General features: G+C 40.0%; 1 protein-coding gene across 3 annotated transcripts in view; it reads left to right on the top strand.

Moving 5' to 3' along the window:
* Window positions 1-215: 215 nt before the first annotated feature.
* The window catches only part of ADCY6 (adenylate cyclase 6), a 118369-nt gene continuing 100058 nt past the window's right edge, over window positions 216-18526 (top strand). The window contains exon 1 of one of the 3 annotated variants that reach the window (XM_075199650.1): window positions 216-339. Coding sequence is in view for 2 of the 3 variants with exons in the window: in XM_075199648.1 (XP_075055749.1) it covers window positions 1059-1117 (59 nt within the window). In the remaining variant the exon portion in view is untranslated. Of the gene's footprint in view, window positions 340-932; window positions 982-1007; window positions 1118-18526 lie in introns of those variants that run through there. The other 2 variants (XM_075199649.1, XM_075199648.1) reach the window with 2 other exon arrangements.

Genomic DNA, 18526 nt, shown 5'->3' on the forward strand with positions numbered 1-18526 from the left:
ATGCTGCGCATGTGCAGTACTGAGTATGTGGTGCCAATGGGGGCGAGCACGTAGACTGGGGATACCGGGGATACCAAGTTGCCTGTTCTGTAACACCTGGGTAGAGGGCGTTTTCCCCGGACGGTAGGAAGAGCCGGCGCTAGAGGCGAAGCCTGGGAGGATTGGAAATATTGATACATAAGTGAAGAAGTGGGGAAACAGCAGCCCCTAGAGGTGGAGAGCAGGATTACACTGCCTGGGCTGGTTACAAGGATCTTGCAGAGTCTGGGAGGAGGATTCCCAGCAGGAGATCAACTGCCACACAACGAGCACCATTCAGTCATCACAGGGAAGCCCCAGGTCAGTATATGGTGACATAATGCTGCGGGTCACCTGTGGGATTCTCTATGTGCAGGTCTTATTGGATGTGGTCTTAGCTGTGCTTGTAATGCTTTAGCATCCTTCCGTCCTCCTGTCTATACAGTCTTCCTATCGGATCCTCTTTTGCAGTGTTGTGTATACCTCACATTAGTTACTTTGCCTGTCACATAACCCCCCTCCCTATGGCAGAAATAATCTGCATACCCCCATCGCTGGTTACATACTGTGTGCAACACGTTCACTGCACTCTTCCCATGCTCATTGCTTCGTGCTGCTACCTGTATCACCCCCAGCCTGCAGTCATCTGTCATTCATGCCCAGTCACTGACACCCCTTACTCTAGCATTACCCCCATTCTTCATTTACCCTCTCTTCCCGATATTAGTCCTTCTCTTATCTGAGTGTACACTTCTCTCTCCCACCCTCTCCCTTTCTGTCCTCTCTCCTCCCTCCTCTCCCTGCCACTCTCTCTTCCTCTGTTCCCCTCCCTCCTTCCCTCTCTTCTGTGTGTCTGGAGCAGGCTGGCTGTGCGGACCTTCCTCCGGGACAGAGGGATGAGGGGGGGCTGCTCTCTGCTGCCTTGCTCCCTGGGATGGTGGGGGCGGATTGCGGGGGTGTGAGGTAGGTCTCTGGGAGAGGATTGCGGAGGTTTGTCTTGTCAGGGGAGCGGGGAGCGCTTGGTTGGTGGAAATTCAGCAATGCAGAAGGGCCAAGCTGTGCGGGAATGTGCTGGAGGCAGGCGAGTGGAGATCTACCGGTAATTATAGCGCAGCATGGCCACTGGAGGGCTGACTTCCTGACCCCGGCTATTCCCCGGGGGTCTGCTGTGATCACTGACCTACCCTCTACGGACTTCCTATGTATACACAGAGCAGAGGGGGAGCTCTACCGTCACCGGACTTCCTGTGTGTGGATGTCTACTAGGATGGGATCTTCTCTGCATATTGCATTTGTAATGTATCTGCTTGTAATCCAGTGTTTTGTGTGCATGCTAAGGTGTGAGGCTGCAGGTAACCCCCTATGATGGGACTTTCAGTCTGTACATTTAGCTGAGATTAGTTATGTTTGGCCTTCCAAGAGGTCTCTAGCTGGGCTTCCTGGGTGTATATTTACTGACTGACCTGTGTGTTATGAAATGTCTTCCTGTGGTGTATATGCTGAGAAAGATGTGCATTGGATGGGCCTTCCTCTATGGATGTTGCAGTTAGATCTGGCATGATATGCTCTGGTGTTTCTGCATGTACATATATTGCCCTCAGTGATGCCCACAACCTGTGTGTAACACTTTTGCTAGGTTCTAATAGGTGCCATCTGATGTGTTTTGTGCTCAATAATCTTGGAAAGGTAAGTTGTTGATCTGCAGGCTATGTATTTACCACTAACCGGTCAAATTCTAAAACTGGGTATGCCAACCATAGATCAATATTCATTCCTCCTTTTGAACACCATTCCAAACTTTACTTGTGAACGTTTGATTTAAAAATGGCATGTGGACAAAAAATATTTCAAATAGATTTGCTTAAAGGTTCCATGATTGGTCATCTAAGTCACTGCTGTTTTACCAGTTTGAAACGATCTAACCAAGGAATTGTGTGTTTGATGTCCAAGAGCATGTAAACACCATTAACCATAATTAAACATAATCCTGTGATACTAATATCAATATACTATATAATAGATCAAACATTATATTAACAATATACCATATGAACCAGTATCTAATTTACCAACTGTTTAAATTATTCAAATATTTCAATAATCAAATTGATGAATGCTCGCCCAATTTTGGAAGCTTGCCGTTAGTGTTAAACTAACTGACTATAACCATCCTGTAGCAAAAGTAGCTACTAACCATTGACTTGTGCTGAACATTCAGAGCCTTCTCACTATTCTTTCCACGTTGACTTTTGGATACCTGCAATTCAGGGAGTTGACAACAACCCCCAAGGGCCGTATTAAATGATATATTTCATGTTTAACTTTGAACATCGGTCTAGTGGTTCAGTGTTTTGTTTTGTTTTTTATTTTAAGGCTAGTTTTATCTCAAACTAAGATATCTGCTGTGAAAAATAGATATTAGTGTATCCATGCAAAGATTTCCTGGTCTCTAGTGTGTTTGTGTTCCTGTGATAGGGAAATTAGATTATAAGTGCTGTGTAATTTGGTGATGCTCTATAAATAAAGAGTAATGATATTGTACAGCAAGCTCTTATATGACATGCTGTCATTTGCACTGGAATTAATTAGATTATTTTGCTGTGTGAATTTTTTTTGATTGGTTTCTTAAACCTGTCAAGGTCCATGGAACAGTGGGCGACAATCGGACCTGTAATGGAGCCGAGGTGGTAATATTTACAGTTCACATTTTGTATATACAGGTATTAGCTTCAATGCTTAGGAGGTTTTTTTTTTGTAATTTGGAGCATAATAGCTAAACCTGCAAAATTACCCTTAAAAATCCCCTCTCTTTCTCTTCCTTAAAAATTGTTTAAAGAGTTTGTCAAAGTAATTTTAGGAAGAAAGAATCAGTGATCATGTCACTGTTCAGTAGCAATTATTCAGTGTATTTCTTTCTGTATGTCAGGTTTCTGAATAAGAGACCCCATAGTTGAGCATCCATAGTGTTAGACCTTCCTACTTGTATTTGTGTTATGTGGCATCTTATTTGTTTGCCATCTATTGTCTTGCAGAGTACAATGCTATACGTCTATGGCGAGGATTGTCATTGTGTCCTTGCCATTGATTTTTTGAGTTTGTGGTACGTCACTGATTGTGGGAGTCTCTCAATGTCTTTGCATGGAACTGTGATCTTTGGAGCAGTCAATTTTAATGACGCTACTAGAACTTTCACAGGGATTTGCTGCGCACCCAGAGATTGTGGTTTTGTAGCATAGCTGTAGTGGGGATTTCTGTGTATTCATTACCAGATTGTATAAGAAAAAAATATAACAACAATGCTATGGATAATGCGCGGAAAATGTATTAAAGCTTGAGAGAAACTTTCCACTTGTAACAGACTCCACTTCACAACTGGAGGAATGGAGGGCTTTGAAAGGGTGATAAACTTAAGCAACTGTTCAAGAATAGAAATTGTCTTCTCTTAATCCTACTTCATGTATTGTAGGTAAAATATCCTGGTTTGTGTATATTGTTGTCAGCTACAGTTCTTTCACCAGTATCAGGTGAGATGTTCAGGCTTTCTGTTGGCAAGATACAGTTCAGTGTGTAAAATTAATTATTTGGGAGTGTCATCAGTGATTTCTGTCTTCATATATTGTCCTCAACATGCTTTACTTCCCTTTCTGTGTCCGGAGTTTTCCATTAGAAAAGAGAAGGCTTAGTAACTGTAAATTGATGTGTGTATGTATGTGTATTTTCCTTTTGTGTTCTGTATGTGTATTATACTTCGGGAGATCCCGGTGGGTGGGAGTACTTCTGCAGTTCTCATCATTTTTGGCTCCACGGTGGAATGCTGCGATTGTGTCATCTTGGGGGTGCGGCCAAAATGACACAACTTGCTGCAAATCACCTCATTGGGGCCACATCCCGCACCCTTCACTAGGTAGTGGTCAGGATGCGGAGGATGGCATGCTCTCCTGGGATTGTGTGTATACAGCGATTCGCATCTCGGGCACATGGACTTTAGATAGGGGGACGTGAGCTTGGCTGCCCATCGACAGGTGATCATTCTTCTCTGACACAGCATTCTGAAGCTTCATTGCTGTTTGGCTCTGTGTGTACAAATCAGCGTCCGATCTTCACTGCATGGGGGGCAGTAAAGGCCAATGGAATTTATGGGGTGAAGAAAGGGGTCTGGTACCTGGATGAGTGAAGAGAATGGGGCAGAAGAGGGTATCGGGAAACAGACTAGACCAGGGTTTCCCAAACCCAGTCCTCAGGGCTCCCCAACAGTGCTGGTTTTCCATATCTCCTTGCTGGAGCACAGGTGTATTCATTACTGACTGACACATTGTAACAGATCCACAGGTGGTCCTAATTATGTCACATGTGATCCGGAAAACCTGCACTGTTGGGGAGCCCTGAGGACTGGGTTTGGGAAACCCTGGATTAGACAGTTCAGTGCATGAAATAGGAGTGAAATCTGAGCAGTGGAAAGCTGGAAATTGCACGGGGGAACATGATAAGCTTCCTCTTTTATGAAGTAAAATATTTACAAGTATGTATATAAAAATATGTTTTGGGTTAAATATGTATGTTTAATTGCATACGTAGCTGCTTTTAGTACTGTAGACATGGGAAATAAGTTATTGTAGGCATGTGAACTGTCTATATGGGGGCCTCAAAATGAAAATATATCTTTTGTTACTACATTTTATTCCAGGTTTGCTGTATGTTTTCTCCCTTCTAACGCTTCTCACTGTTGCATACATAAGTTCTCACCGACTCGCGTCCTTAAGAAGCTGTCAACTTTCTCCCTTACTCCTCCCTCCTACCCACTTGCTGAACAAAGAGAGAGCTATACAACACTGCATCTAATGCATTTCACTCTCTGCTCACACCACACCCATAAAATCATCAAGGATACGGTCTATCAAGACTCTTCTCAAATATGCCCATAGCTTCGGGATGTGCAGATTTTCATGCAATTACTTGATTAGATAATTCAATGTCTTTACTTGTGGACAGTTGGGGATATCTCTTACTTGGCCTGCCTTTGGTGCTTGCCTGAAATGTGTAGTTTATATTATTGCTCCGATACTATTATATCATGTTAACATGTCGAACTCCCCCTAGCTTTTTATAAGAAGCTAATAGGGCTTCTCAGGACACATCTGTCCCAGGGGCTACCTGTTGGACATACTTGGTCAGGTTATCAGCAGTAGGACTATTCCACACATTGTTCTTATTTAATAATACAGTGCTATATATACACATGATTGTGACCCACAGTATACAATCAGAGCCTATTTTTATGTAGTTCAATTTAGAACATAAAAGCAACTATCTGCTTGTTATAGTTTACAGAGCATTAAGTGCACATTGCTCCACGTTAATATAGAAGTCTTTATTTTGATTTTTTTTTTTTGTTTTGAGATGGACCTTTGAGAATAACCAGCTGTTAAAACATCTGTATTTCTAAAGCTAAGAAGTCATTGCGGCGGTAGCTGACTGTTTTGAGCAGACTATGGTGAATAGTTCTTGCAAAGCTTGATTGGCAGCTGGTATTTATAATGGTAGAATTGCTGAATGATTTATTCCACGCTATGGAAAGCATTTAAACATGTTTATGATTGATTATTCAAGCTTCCTAACTAGCCCATAACAGAAGATACATTGAGTTACATAGTATTTGTTGTCATGCAGTTGAGAATTCGCTTCCTGGGTTTACAAATTAAATGTTCTTACACATTGTATTTTATTACATTAAAATGGCAGTAACCATGTTCATTTTATTTATCTGCTGTAGAAGTCTTATTATTGTACGGCAATGAACGCATATTGCTACAGCAAGTCATGATTTTAATCTGCATGCTTCCAGAAACCCTAATCAAAATAACTGTGTATGGCATTTAAACTAGGTGATATGCTTTCTTTTGCTTGATTTTATACATTTTGTTTATCGGATTAAAGGACTAGAGTACCTTTTTGTGGAATTTTATTTTCACAAAAAACGAGTATGATGGGATAAACATATTTATAAAATTAGAACCAAAGGGTATATCTTGTATCATGGTGGCTTAGTGGTTAGCACTTCTGCCTCCCGAACAGGGCCTTATCTGTGTGGAGTTTGTATGTTCTTCCCGTGTGTACGTGGGTTTTCCTCCCACACTTCAAAAACATAATAGTGGGTTAATTGGCTGCTGACAAAATTAACCCTAGTCAGTGTCTTAGGGAACTTAGACTGTAAGCTCCAATGGGGCAGGGACTGATGTGAGTCACATATATTCTCAGTACAGCGCTGCAGACTGTGTGGCGTTATATAAATAAATAATAATGATGGCTTCACTCTCTGGCAGAGGTTATATTGTGGTACCAGTGTCCAAAGGGACAAGTAACTGGAGGCCCCTGACAAAGATCCTGTTTTCCACCCCTGTTCTAGTCTTTGTGAGAGATTTAACGGCAAATTTACCACATTACAGGAAGCAGTTATGCTCAATTGAGTGTCACTCATATGTAACCGCTGCAGGGCTTGTAGGTAGGTGGCAGTGCACATCCCTTGTCACCTGTTCAGCATTACCTGTAAGTTCAAAAGAGCTTGTCATCCATGTTGTTATGAGTTCACTACTGCTTCCTTAATTTAACTGTGTTCACTATTATTTCTCCATGCTATGTTGGCTACTGCTTCTTCAATTTATCTACTGCTTCTCCAACATATTTCATGCTGTGTTCACTACATCTCCTTCAATGTATCTACTTTGTTCTCTACTGCTTCCCTAACCTATGTGTTCACTGCTGCTTCCCTAACCTATGTGTTCACTGCTGCTTCCCTAACCTATGTGTTCACTGCTGCTTCCCTAACCGATGTGTTCACTGCTGCTTCCCTAACCGATGTGTTCACTGCTGCCTCCCTAACCTATGTGTTCACTGCTGCCTCCCTAACCGATGTGTTCACTGCTGCCTCCCTAACCTATGTGTTCACTGCTGCCTCCCTAACCTATGTGTTCACTGCTGCTTCCCTAACCTATGTGTTCACTGCTGCTTCCCTAACCTATGTGTTCACTGCTGCTTCCCTAACCTATGTGTTCACTGCTGCTTCCCTAACCTATGTGTTCACTGCTGCTTCCCTAACCTATGTGTTCACTGCTGCTTCCCTAACCTATGTGTTCACTGCTGCTTCCCTAACCTATGTGTTCACTGCTGCTTCCCTAACCTATGTGTTCACTGCTGCTTCCCTAACCTATGTGTTCACTGCTGCTTCCCTAACCGATGTGTTCACTGCTGCTTCCCTAACCCATGTGTTCACTGCTGCTTCCCTAACCCATGTGTTCACTGCTGCCTCCCTAACTGATGTGTTCACTGCTGCCTCTCTAACCGATGTGTTCACTGCTGCCTCCCTAACCGATGTGTTCACTGCTGCCTCCCTAACCTATGTGTTCACTGCTGCCTCCCTAATCTATGTGTTCACTGCTGCCTCCCTAATCTATGTGTTCACTGCTGACTCCCTAACCTATGTGTTCACTGCTGACTCCCTAACCTATGTGTTCACTGCTGACTCCCTAACCTATGTGTTCACTGCTGCCTCCCTAACCTATGTGTTCACTGCTGCCTCCCTAACCTATGTGTTCACTGCTGCCTCCCTAACCTATGTGTTCACTGCTGCCTCCCTAACCTATGTGTTCACTGCTGCCTCCCTAACCTATGTGTTCACTGCTGCCTCCCTAACTTATGTGTTCACTGCTGCCTCCCTAACTTATGTGTTCACTGCTGCCTCCCTAACTTATGTGTTCACTGCTGCCTCCCTAACTTATGTGTTCACTGCTGCCTCCCTAACTTATGTGTTCACTGCTGCCTCCCTAACTTATGTGTTCACTGCTGCCTCCCTAACTTATGTGTTCACTGCTGCCTCCCTAACTTATGTGTTCACTGCTGCCTCCCTAACTTATGTGTTCACTGCTGCCTCCCTAACTTATGTGTTCACTGCTGCCTCCCTAACTTATGTGTTCACTGCTGCCTCCCTAACTTATGTGTTCACTGCTGCCTCCCTAACTTATGTGTTCACTGCTGCCTCCCTAACTTATGTGTTCACTGCTGCCTCCCTAACTTGTGTTCACTGCTGCCTCCCTAACCTATGTGTTCACTGCTGCCTCCCTAACCTATGTGTTCACTGCTGCCTTGCTGCCTCCCTAACCTATGTGTTCACTGCTGCCTCCCTAACCTATGTGTTCACTGCTGCTTCCTTATCTTGTTATATGTTCTGCTCATTAATTCTTCCTCAATGTATCTACTGTGTTCACCACTGCTTTCCTATTGTTACATATTGTGCTTACTATTACTTCTCCAATATCTAATATATATAAGCCTAGCGGCGTGTGTTAGTGTGTGTGTGTGTGTGTGTGGAAAAAAATATTTTCTCAGAAAGGGCTCATCCAATTGACCTGAAATTTGGTATACTGACATTATTCGACCCAAAAATTATAATAGTGAAGTCAGTTAACTTCCATCTTCTCCCCGTGGGAGGGGTAGTAAAGGCTAAATTTACTAGTTGAGGGCTCAAACTCTTGACCGTGTGGGTATTTATTTACCAGAGCCTGTGTTTGGTCATGATCAATTGTATGTCGCATTTTCACGAGTACGGAGAAGCAGTGATGTGAAAGTGCAGGTTATGAATACTGCCCTTCAAGGAAGACTGATTGAGCACAGCGATAAGGTGTTTAGTAGAAACGTTGTGTATCGAGAGGTTTTAGAACAGTAAGACGATGGAGATTAAGGATGTGGCGATGGAAAAGAATGATGAGGTGGTGACGTGGACATAACCACGTTAAAAAAGGGCGCTTACGTCGGGAAGTAACGCTCTTCCCCTGAGGAGGCCTGGCCTAGCCCCAAATGCATGACAAGAACTTTTTTAACACCTTAAGTAGCTTGATTTGACTAGAATGCATGAGTATCATGCACGGGTTAACTTGTGTTATATATGTTTACTACGGTTTGTCCAACATGCCATATTTCCGGGTGGATGCTGTCGCCTGCCGTGGCCACTGCAGCCCTCCCCCCCCCTCCCGGCCTGTCGCTGCTTTGTACTGGGATTTATTTGATGGTAACACTGGATATGTAAGAGTAGAATATTTGATGGTAAACCGATAAATCCCTGGAGATTAATTGACAATGATACAGTGATTAGCTGTGATGGGATTAGTTGTATTAGAGTGAAGCTTTTACAACATGAGAGAACATTCCAGCTATCTGTTATATATGATTTGCTAAAGACGGAAATCTGGGGACTGGCACAGGGTAACGTGTACACACATATGACAATATTTACAGAACTAAAGGGCTTGTGAACACTGCGCTGCAGTCAGGTGTTTAACATGCGTCAACAAAGCCTAATAAGCACCAACTCCTGAGTCCCAAACAATAATGTAAGTAAATGGACTTGTATTATCATTTTGCTTCATGTTGTGTTGCATCAAGATAGATAGATAGATGGGTTTTATATGTGCCTAATGGTGAATGTGTTTCTATTTATTTTCAAGGGTAAACTGTATTTTCGCTTTCATTGACTTTTTGTTTGTAATTATGTAGGTTTTACTATCTACTTTCAGGTTTTGTTACAAACAAAACAAAATAACCACAAGAAAAAACAAAAATAAAACACATTTGTTATTTATTAATTTATTTTTTAGATCAGTCAGTCCCATCTAACATGACGATAACCAATGGTCTTCATTAGGAATGATTAACTAAACATGTTAGTACTGTGTCCCTGACACGTTCATTGGAAATGTCCACGTACAGACTCCGTTGTGCCCCATGGACTAGAATTCATGGTAATTAAATGACTCGTGGACTGAAGCTTGTTAGGAACTAATCTCCAGAATACACTTTGTTCTGTTGTGTTCATAGAGACAAGATGTCCAGGCATGAGTCCAGGCATGGTCTGGTGTTTAGTGTCTTGTGATCTACAATGTCCTGCTGTGATAATTTTTGCCCTCTCCGTATAAACATCCGTAGTTGCTTTAAACATTTTTTTCCAATACTTGAAGTCTTTTAAATTATGGAAAATATATTCCCTTCTTGATGGGAATGTGACTTGCTAATATAAATAACTTTTCGGTACAGAGTAGACCATTATGTATTCTGTGATATGTTGCAAGGTCTTATCTCATGTATCACTTCAACTCTGTTGTATTACACTGTATTGGTTTGTTCTGTTCCCAGACGCTATTCGTTTCTAACATTGCTTCTTCATTGTCCTTGATGTGCTATGGTTTTGCGCCATAGGAAACTGATACACACATTCAGAAAACTGTGCTACAAGTTACTGTGAAGAAAACCTGGTGTTGCCCATAACAACCAATCAAACGTTTGCTCTCCTTTTCTAACCAGTAATGACAGGCAGAATCTTTTCTACAGTCAGCCGTGGAACTGTTTTTCATTAATACTCTCTAAATCTGTAAATCAAAGAGGTTTGTGTCTTTATTTTCTTTTAGCTGGTACTGGGCAGATCTGGATCATCCATAAAGCAACCTAGGCTTTCCTCTCAGGCCCTGTGGGCTCTGATGGGCCACAATTAAGCTAACTTCTTTGAATGTTTTTTTTTTTTTTTACATGATGGGAAAGGCAGGTGTTTAAACGGGGCCCAAGTCTCAATCGTTATTAGGGCCCAAAGGGGTCTTAATTAAACTGCTCTGGTACTGTGGTTTTACCTAGCTCATTCATTGTTGTTGTCTCTATAAAAGTAATTTCTAGGGATCGTTTGCTTCTGAATAGGTAAGCCTAAGCACGTCCAAGATGGTTTTGTTGACCATGAATATATTGGTTATATTGTTATTGTTTGCACTTTAAATATTGACTTCAATAAATATTAACTTATTGAGCTTAGAGGATAACTGATGAGTATTACATCTAATATACAGAATAATAGAGATTATACTGTATAGTATGATCAATATTGAAATATAAGAAGTTATCCAGGGGCAAAAATTTCTATGAACACCGTTTTAAAAACTCAAACTGTCGCTCAGAATTAGGGGTTTCCCTAAATAGTTAATTTGGAGAGTGTCCCGTGACAGAGCACCCTTACATTCTTTGGAGGCCCCAGTTTAGTGTATTGACAATTTCCTGCTCGTGTACTGATGTATTACATCTGTGTGTTATACAACAAGTCTAATTATGAATCATTCTCTTGTATCCGTTCTGGAAATGTTTTATTTGCTCTCTATTTAAGTTGTTTATCATCTACTGTTTACTTATTGTGTCCTTGGATTACTCTGAGCAGTGATATTTTCTTTCCTTATGTCCCTAACATGGGTAGTTTTTGGCTGATATGGTTGGGACTTTATGTTTATTTTTATTAGGTGTATGTAATGTATGGAACCATACGCTCAAGAATAACATATGTTTTCCTGTTATTGTTATTTTCCATGTTGTTGGGCGTCAGTTGTCAAGTAAGGGTGATAAAAGGGCAAAGGATATCTCCAAATATTAACAGGAAACAGAGGTTACCATTGGAATTTGACCCCAGTTGGGTGACAAACTGGATTCATTGTGGGTGTAGTACCCACAAATCCAACCTGGCTATATTGTAATTGAAAGACAAACGTCAGAGTAATACAGTTTTTTTTAGTTTGCCAGACTTTATAGCTATTGAAGTATGATGATTTCACTATTTCAGTCATTTCAATGAGTTTTTTGTTTACCTTTTTTAGTATGCTATTTTTTTCTATATTATTTTTTACTTAAGTATATGTACTGAAGTGTAAACTTGTTCTATTTGTACCAGTATAACTTCCACAGCTTCACAAAATGAAGGTAGTTATCTTGTGGACTAAACCAACATTTAGTTAGGAGCTTGTGATATGACTGCGTTCTAGTGAATGAGAAGGTTGCATTCTCATGTATAGAAGTCACAAAATGGCTGCCTGCAGTGTGTGGAGGTGATGGGTACACGTTACGGTAAACCATACTACTTGACAGGTCTGTTTGAGGTGGCCTCTGATATATGCCTGTTTAAAATGAAGAGAAATGGAGTTAAAAGGCAAGTGAAATATTGCCGAACAAACTGAAGAAAACATGTGGCTCTCCACTTAATGGCAACATCCTGCTGTGTTTAAAAGTAGCAACACATCTGCTATTATAGTTATGATTAATCACTATAAATTCCTTTTAGCTGATTCATTTTGTTATGATTTTTAGGGTGATAAACCTAAGGTGTGATTGCTCACTGGTAGAGACAGTATGAGCACCTAACAGAAGAAGTTTCAGAATAATCTTTGACATTTCAAGAATGCAATTGCTCATCAGGTTGTATAATGTCAAAAATAATTGTTAAATAAAGCTTGAATCATTTTATGTGCATGAAACCACTGGGTTTTAAGTTGAATCGATCCTGCAAGATATAAAAATGTTTTTTTTTCTTTATATTCCTCTTGCCTAAGATGGGGTTCAAGGCCCACCTCCCCCCCATTCGAAAGCTTATTGAGTTCTTCTGTTCTCCTCTTTGTATAATGTGACTGACCTCATACTGGCCACACGCTGAACTTGGCAGAAATATTGGGCAATTGGGCATGATATTGCAAAATTGACCCCAAAAATAAGCCCTATAATTTAATTGTAATAGGCATGTTGGTAAATCTAGTGGGAAGACAAGTGCTATCGGCCTGGTCGTGGGGGAAGGGGGGTTTTCCAGTTTAGTTATGCAGCCTGTTGGCCCTAAAAGCTGAATTTTGTCCAATGAGGAAGCCTTCATGTGTGGACAAATTAAACATTAATCCTTTTGCTCGGCACTTCCATGGTCACCGCGTTTGGAAGGTGTACACAGAGAGCCGTTGTCTTCTGAACACATAAAGATCCGATTAATTTCAGTGAGGTTAGTATAAGGCTTGTTGTGGGGGCTACAAGCTGTAATATTGTGCTACTTTCACAAGATTGCTGCTGATATCCGGTACAGATAGTAGTACAAGAGCAATACATGGTTTTTATGTGGTTCTTTTTAGTCTACTTATCAGTATAAATGTGTGTTTTCCTGGTGCAATGTGCACTTTAATCGGCTCACATTTGAACACCTAGGAGTAAATGTATCAAGCTGAGAGTTTTCCGGCGGGTTTGAAAAACCAATCGGATTCTAGCTATCATTTATTTAGTACATTCTACAAAATGATAGCTAGAATGTGATTGGTTGCTATAGGTAACATCTCCACTTTTCAAACCCATCGGAAAACTCTCCGCTTGATACATTTACCCCCTAATCTTAGAATTGAGGAGCTCTAATAGCCGCTGTAAGCTCCTAGTATGTTTACTTTCATTTGATGCTATGGATAGCCCCCAGAATGTGTAGTATACATTTGCTCACAAAATAATCATCTGTACTAAAAAGTATTATCTCCCTTGACATTATGGCTCATTACGTAAGTGGCGATTCTGCTATGTGATATTGTGTGTCTACTTTTGCCTACATGCACTATTCTTTTTATGGTTAACCACGTTTGCGATCCAAACTGGCAGTTTTTGCGGTTGTAAATGAATAGAAAAGTGAAATTTGCACGTATGTTTTCTTTATTTGCAAATTAACTAATTATTGTCTGTTGTTTAAAGAGTGGTGTTCTGTTGGCTGTTTTTGAACTTGATATGAAGGCTTGTTACGGTGTGAAATGCATGCGTTGCGGTGTACTCGATACCAGGTCTTGGTAACTGCAGTTTGCTTACAGGATGATTGGTGGATTTTACCAGCATATACTATTTGCTGAACATGCTTTTAAAAAAATCAAATCCTTGTATCTGGAGTATGAGTTTTTGTAGCAAACTTGCATGAATTTCATAGAGAAAAAGATAAGTGTCTCTTCAAGTGAGGAGTTAAAATTTAGCATATTTTGCTCTGTGTTATGAAAAAACTACAGTATTTATGCTTGTTTTTTTGTAATATATACAGTATATTATTGTATAGCTCATCAAGTACAAAAGAGGAAGTAAGTAATCGTACACCAGGAAATTGGGCTTAGTCTGCAGGTGTACACACTAGGTGTGGCTAGGAACCTTCATGTTTCACAGTGATAGATCAGGATGTGTGTACATGCATTATAAAGTTTTACACAGCTGTATGTGTGTATGTATATGTATGTGTGTGTGTGTGTATGTATATATATATATATATATATATATATATATATATATATATATATATATATATATTTTACATTACATCTATCACACGAATAGCAAGCATAGAAGACCATTGAGACATTTTCAAGAGATATAATACAGGAGCACTGGTCCAGTCATGCTAATATGGTGTATTTGAAGAAATGTTCTTTTTGCTGAAACAAGTTCACGCTGTGGGCAATGCACTTATTGTAATAAATCCGACCTGATTCCCACCAACCCTCCTCTGTCTCCTGACTGCACCAATGTCATTGTACTCATTCCCAGCCTGTTTGCTCGGAGCCTTATCACCTAAAGGTTGTGTTTAGTGCCCATAGTGGACAAGTCTTGTGGCAGCTGTCTCCATAACAACAGCGTGTGATGTCACGGCCATGACGACTGAGCCTTCTCTTGTTCCCAGGCAGAGTCCTGTGTGTGGGGGTTTAACACAAAGATAAACTGAGTGATCAACAGGCTGAGACCCAGAATGACAGGAAATCTTTCATACAATTTTCATGAGTTTTAAGCAGTATTTTCAGTGCGTGTTGATTTACTTTGCTGTTGTCTGTCATTTGCTTGTAACATCTATTTGAGGTTTTTGTTTTTGCGCATATTTATTTGATTGTTCATAAGAACGCTCATTCTGCATATATTTAAATCCCATAGATTGTAAGCTTGCACACAGGGCCCTCTTCTCTGTCTGGCGAAACATCCTTCCTTCCCTAATGTTACTGTTTAAATCTGGGATATTACAGCTCCCATTGTAGAGTACACCTGTGAATGTGCAGCACATTACACTATTCTGTTCTCTTTAAGGCACTCTTACATAAGGATTGTGTTCCCAAGCTTCCCACAAATCTAGAAAGCAGGTAGAGGTCCCTCCCATGGGACCCCTTCCCTTACAGTTGCTGCTTAACTTACAATCATCATATGAACAAAGGCAGGAACTGCCATCTTCTGAGTCCCATAAGTGCTGGAGAGGTGGAGCCGCTGGGCTAAATTACAGAGTTGTGGAAAAGGTATTACCAAACCCCTGAAATTGTGTTAGCCGCGGTTCGGCTGAATAGCGACTCCTTTGACCTCAGTGTTGGTGCTGGTTTCACAGGGACTGTGATGTTTGATGTAACATAAAAAATAAAAGGGCATCAGGCTTTTCCCTGCAAACGCTTAACTCGCATAACGCTATAATAAAAAAATAAGCCCCAGTTTGGACCATATAGGGCCTCTGGAGAGGGGGATCGATTTTGATCCAACCAGAAAAAAAAAATTGTTGACCGAACTCCCTTTCACTGGCCACAAGCGGTTTCCCATGTCAGGCTTTTGTGATTGGCTGGCAGTCTGATATCCGATGCATATCTTGATTATCCCATAGAAATATTAATTAGGTGCCCTCGTCAAAATACATAAAATATGTACAACATTTTGATCTTGTTCTGTGACACTTAAAAAATATATATTATATACACATAAACATGTCCTAGACACACAGTGCATTTTTTGTTCTCCATCTGCTGATTTACAGCCCTGCAAGGTTGACAGGTTCACATATGCCCTGTATTTAATCAATGATTAACTTGTATTTCAGCAAATTAGCATGTTAAATGACTGATACTTCTCTTTTTTTTTTTAAATTCAAAACATTAGTGTTTGCAAATATACACATGTGCAGTTAATCAAAGCATAATATATATATATATATATATATATATATATATATATATATATATATATATACTTACATACTTACACATACACACACACACACACACAGTTTTACAAGTCAAGAGACAAACGATCAACAGTGAACACATTCGTTTTAGTGATTTACAAACGGGGATCACATACAAGCCGTGCCTATATGCAGTTACTATTGCTCAAGAAAGTCTGTAAGCTTGACGCAGGAGACCTATTTGAAAGTGTAATAATATTGGAATTGGTGTTCCATTTAGGTGTAATGTTGGGATGATTGTCATTATTACAAGATGTGGAGAAAAGTATTTGAGTTGTGTCCAAGCACATAGAGGGAGAGAACGAGACTTGTGGTTGACGCTGATTGATATGTTTGTATTTATACTTGAAAGATGCATAGATTAACTGTTGGTTGTTTAGAACAGTCTTTGTGTATATGTTTATAGGTCTTTGTGTATATGTTTATATGTCTTTGTGTATATGTTTATAGGTGTTTTGGGAAATTGGGCTCTAATGGCGTGGCTCAGCTATATTTCAAATGTAGGCGTTGTTCAAATTTTTTTTATTTTTTTTTTAACTTTTATTTATTTTTGAGGTAGACAATAACACACAACATAATGGTTACATATTACAGAATAGTACTCAGCATGTTTACGAACATTAAATCTTTTTCCCATGCATTACAGGCAAGTTTCCTGACAAGATATACCAAAGAGATAGCACCTAGATGTTAACAGCAATAGAAGAATATATAAATGCAAATGCAGGGACACAGGCCAGCAACCCCTGACTATCCATATCTATCTGGGTGAAGTTAGTTCAATCGGAGGGCCCTCAGCCCATACTCGTAATTCGTACCAGGCCGTATTATGGAAGCTCCTCCACACTTGTGTACGTATATCATGCGGTAATAGACTTATCAAACTCTCCCATGTATTGAAAAATATTCAACTCTACTATTTTTGCGTAGTGAAGTTTCAATCCAATCCATATGAAAAATATGAGTGAAGCACTGCTCTACAGAACTAGTCGTACCGGTGCGTCGGCTTCGTACTTGGCAAGGAATGCCCGCTTTCACCTTCTTATTCGCTGATGCACCCTCCTCCACCTCAAACACCATCTTATGCTATTAATCCATGTGCTTTGGTGTAATTTGAGGTACTCTTCCACCATAGATGATTTAATCATTTTGAAGTTGAAAATGAAGCCCACTGTTTGGATGACACAGCTTTTTTTTTTTTTTTTTTTTTTTTAAATCCATAATTATCCATAAGATGTAAACAGATTGTACTTCCATCAGAGTGTTCTTGTTTTTGGGTACACGCAGATCCTTTTCACTTCATCTTGAGATGGCAAACAGCCAGGTTCTTCTGTCACCTGTGTTACTATTGGAAAGCCGTCAATTTCAACTTGCAGACAAATAGGCACACTTGTGCTATTAAAAATGCGCTTCCCCATCTTTTGACACTTGTAAGTAACCTTTTTACAGGTCTGAAAGTTTGTTTTTCTAAATCCAACTGACGATCCTTGAGAGTTAAGTTTAATGTGAAGAATTACATTAGTATAGTTGTTTTTGTCTATAATAGACAGGTTGTGATTGGAGGGCAGCGACATTTTTAAAACTATATCTAGAAATATTTGCCCAATTATGCATGTGGCTGTGAAATTTCACACATTTTGCTGTCCGAGTTTAGTCCTAAGTATCGCCAGTTCTACTTCAAACCATCCCACACAGAATAACTTCTTCCTGGCTCTATTGATAGGATAAGATGCTATTCTATGCAAAATGCAGCCGAAGCGTTGTGTGATTGTTTTTTGGCATGAAATCTTAGCTTATTTTTGCTCGCCGATGTCTATGACGAAATAAGCTAAGATTTCAGTACTGTATTAGCTGGAAGTGCGCTCAAGAGGAGCGTAACTCTGATATTGTATCACTGGAACTTTGCAGCTTGGTGAAAAGGCCTGTACACTTCTCTAGTTGTGGTTATAATGGTCATCTTGTACATCATTCAGTTTAGTATTGTGCTTTACATTTGTAAACGGTGGTCGAAGTGGAAATTTAAAAGTGGCGATATGAAAAATGTAATGGGAATGTAAGTGAATGGAATTCAATAGTTTTACAATGAAGGCAGTAGAAGTGGCGGTAAGGCGTACCACCAGATACACCCCCCCAATTTCGAACACTCATTGTTTTGTTAAACCCTTATTTCACTCTTGCTTCTCCCTGCCTTGCTCTTAAAGAAAAGCTTGTTATATTTCTTTGTATAATGAAAAATGTGAAAGAAAATGAAAAATCAATAAAACTTGGACTTTAAATTGTTCCCAGAATGTGGCAATTCAATTTAGAATAGCTGAGGTTGTATTGTAACATTTTGCTTTTATTTATAGAATTATATCGTAATTGAATGCTGTCTCTGTTCCTTTTGTTGTAATTGGTTAGAAGCAAGTCCTAATGGATGCCACTAGTATTTTATTTATTTTGACATGGTCAACAAGGCAAATGACCTGCAAGTTTAAAGAAAACTTACAGCTTGATTTTATTTTTTAAGAATGCCTGTAAATGCATTAAACATAGAAATTGAAGAGGCAAGTGCTACTGCCATTTGTCACAGCATGGATGTACATTATATGTAGCGATCTTGTAATAGACACATTTCTATATTGATGGTTTGCGTAGCTTGACCACTTTTTGAAGGTGTATAAAGCTGTATGAGTGAACTAT

The sequence above is a fragment of the Mixophyes fleayi genome, chromosome 2 (assembly GCF_038048845.1).
Source record: "Mixophyes fleayi isolate aMixFle1 chromosome 2, aMixFle1.hap1, whole genome shotgun sequence".
In the NCBI taxonomy this organism is placed as follows: domain Eukaryota; kingdom Metazoa; phylum Chordata; class Amphibia; order Anura; family Limnodynastidae; genus Mixophyes; species Mixophyes fleayi.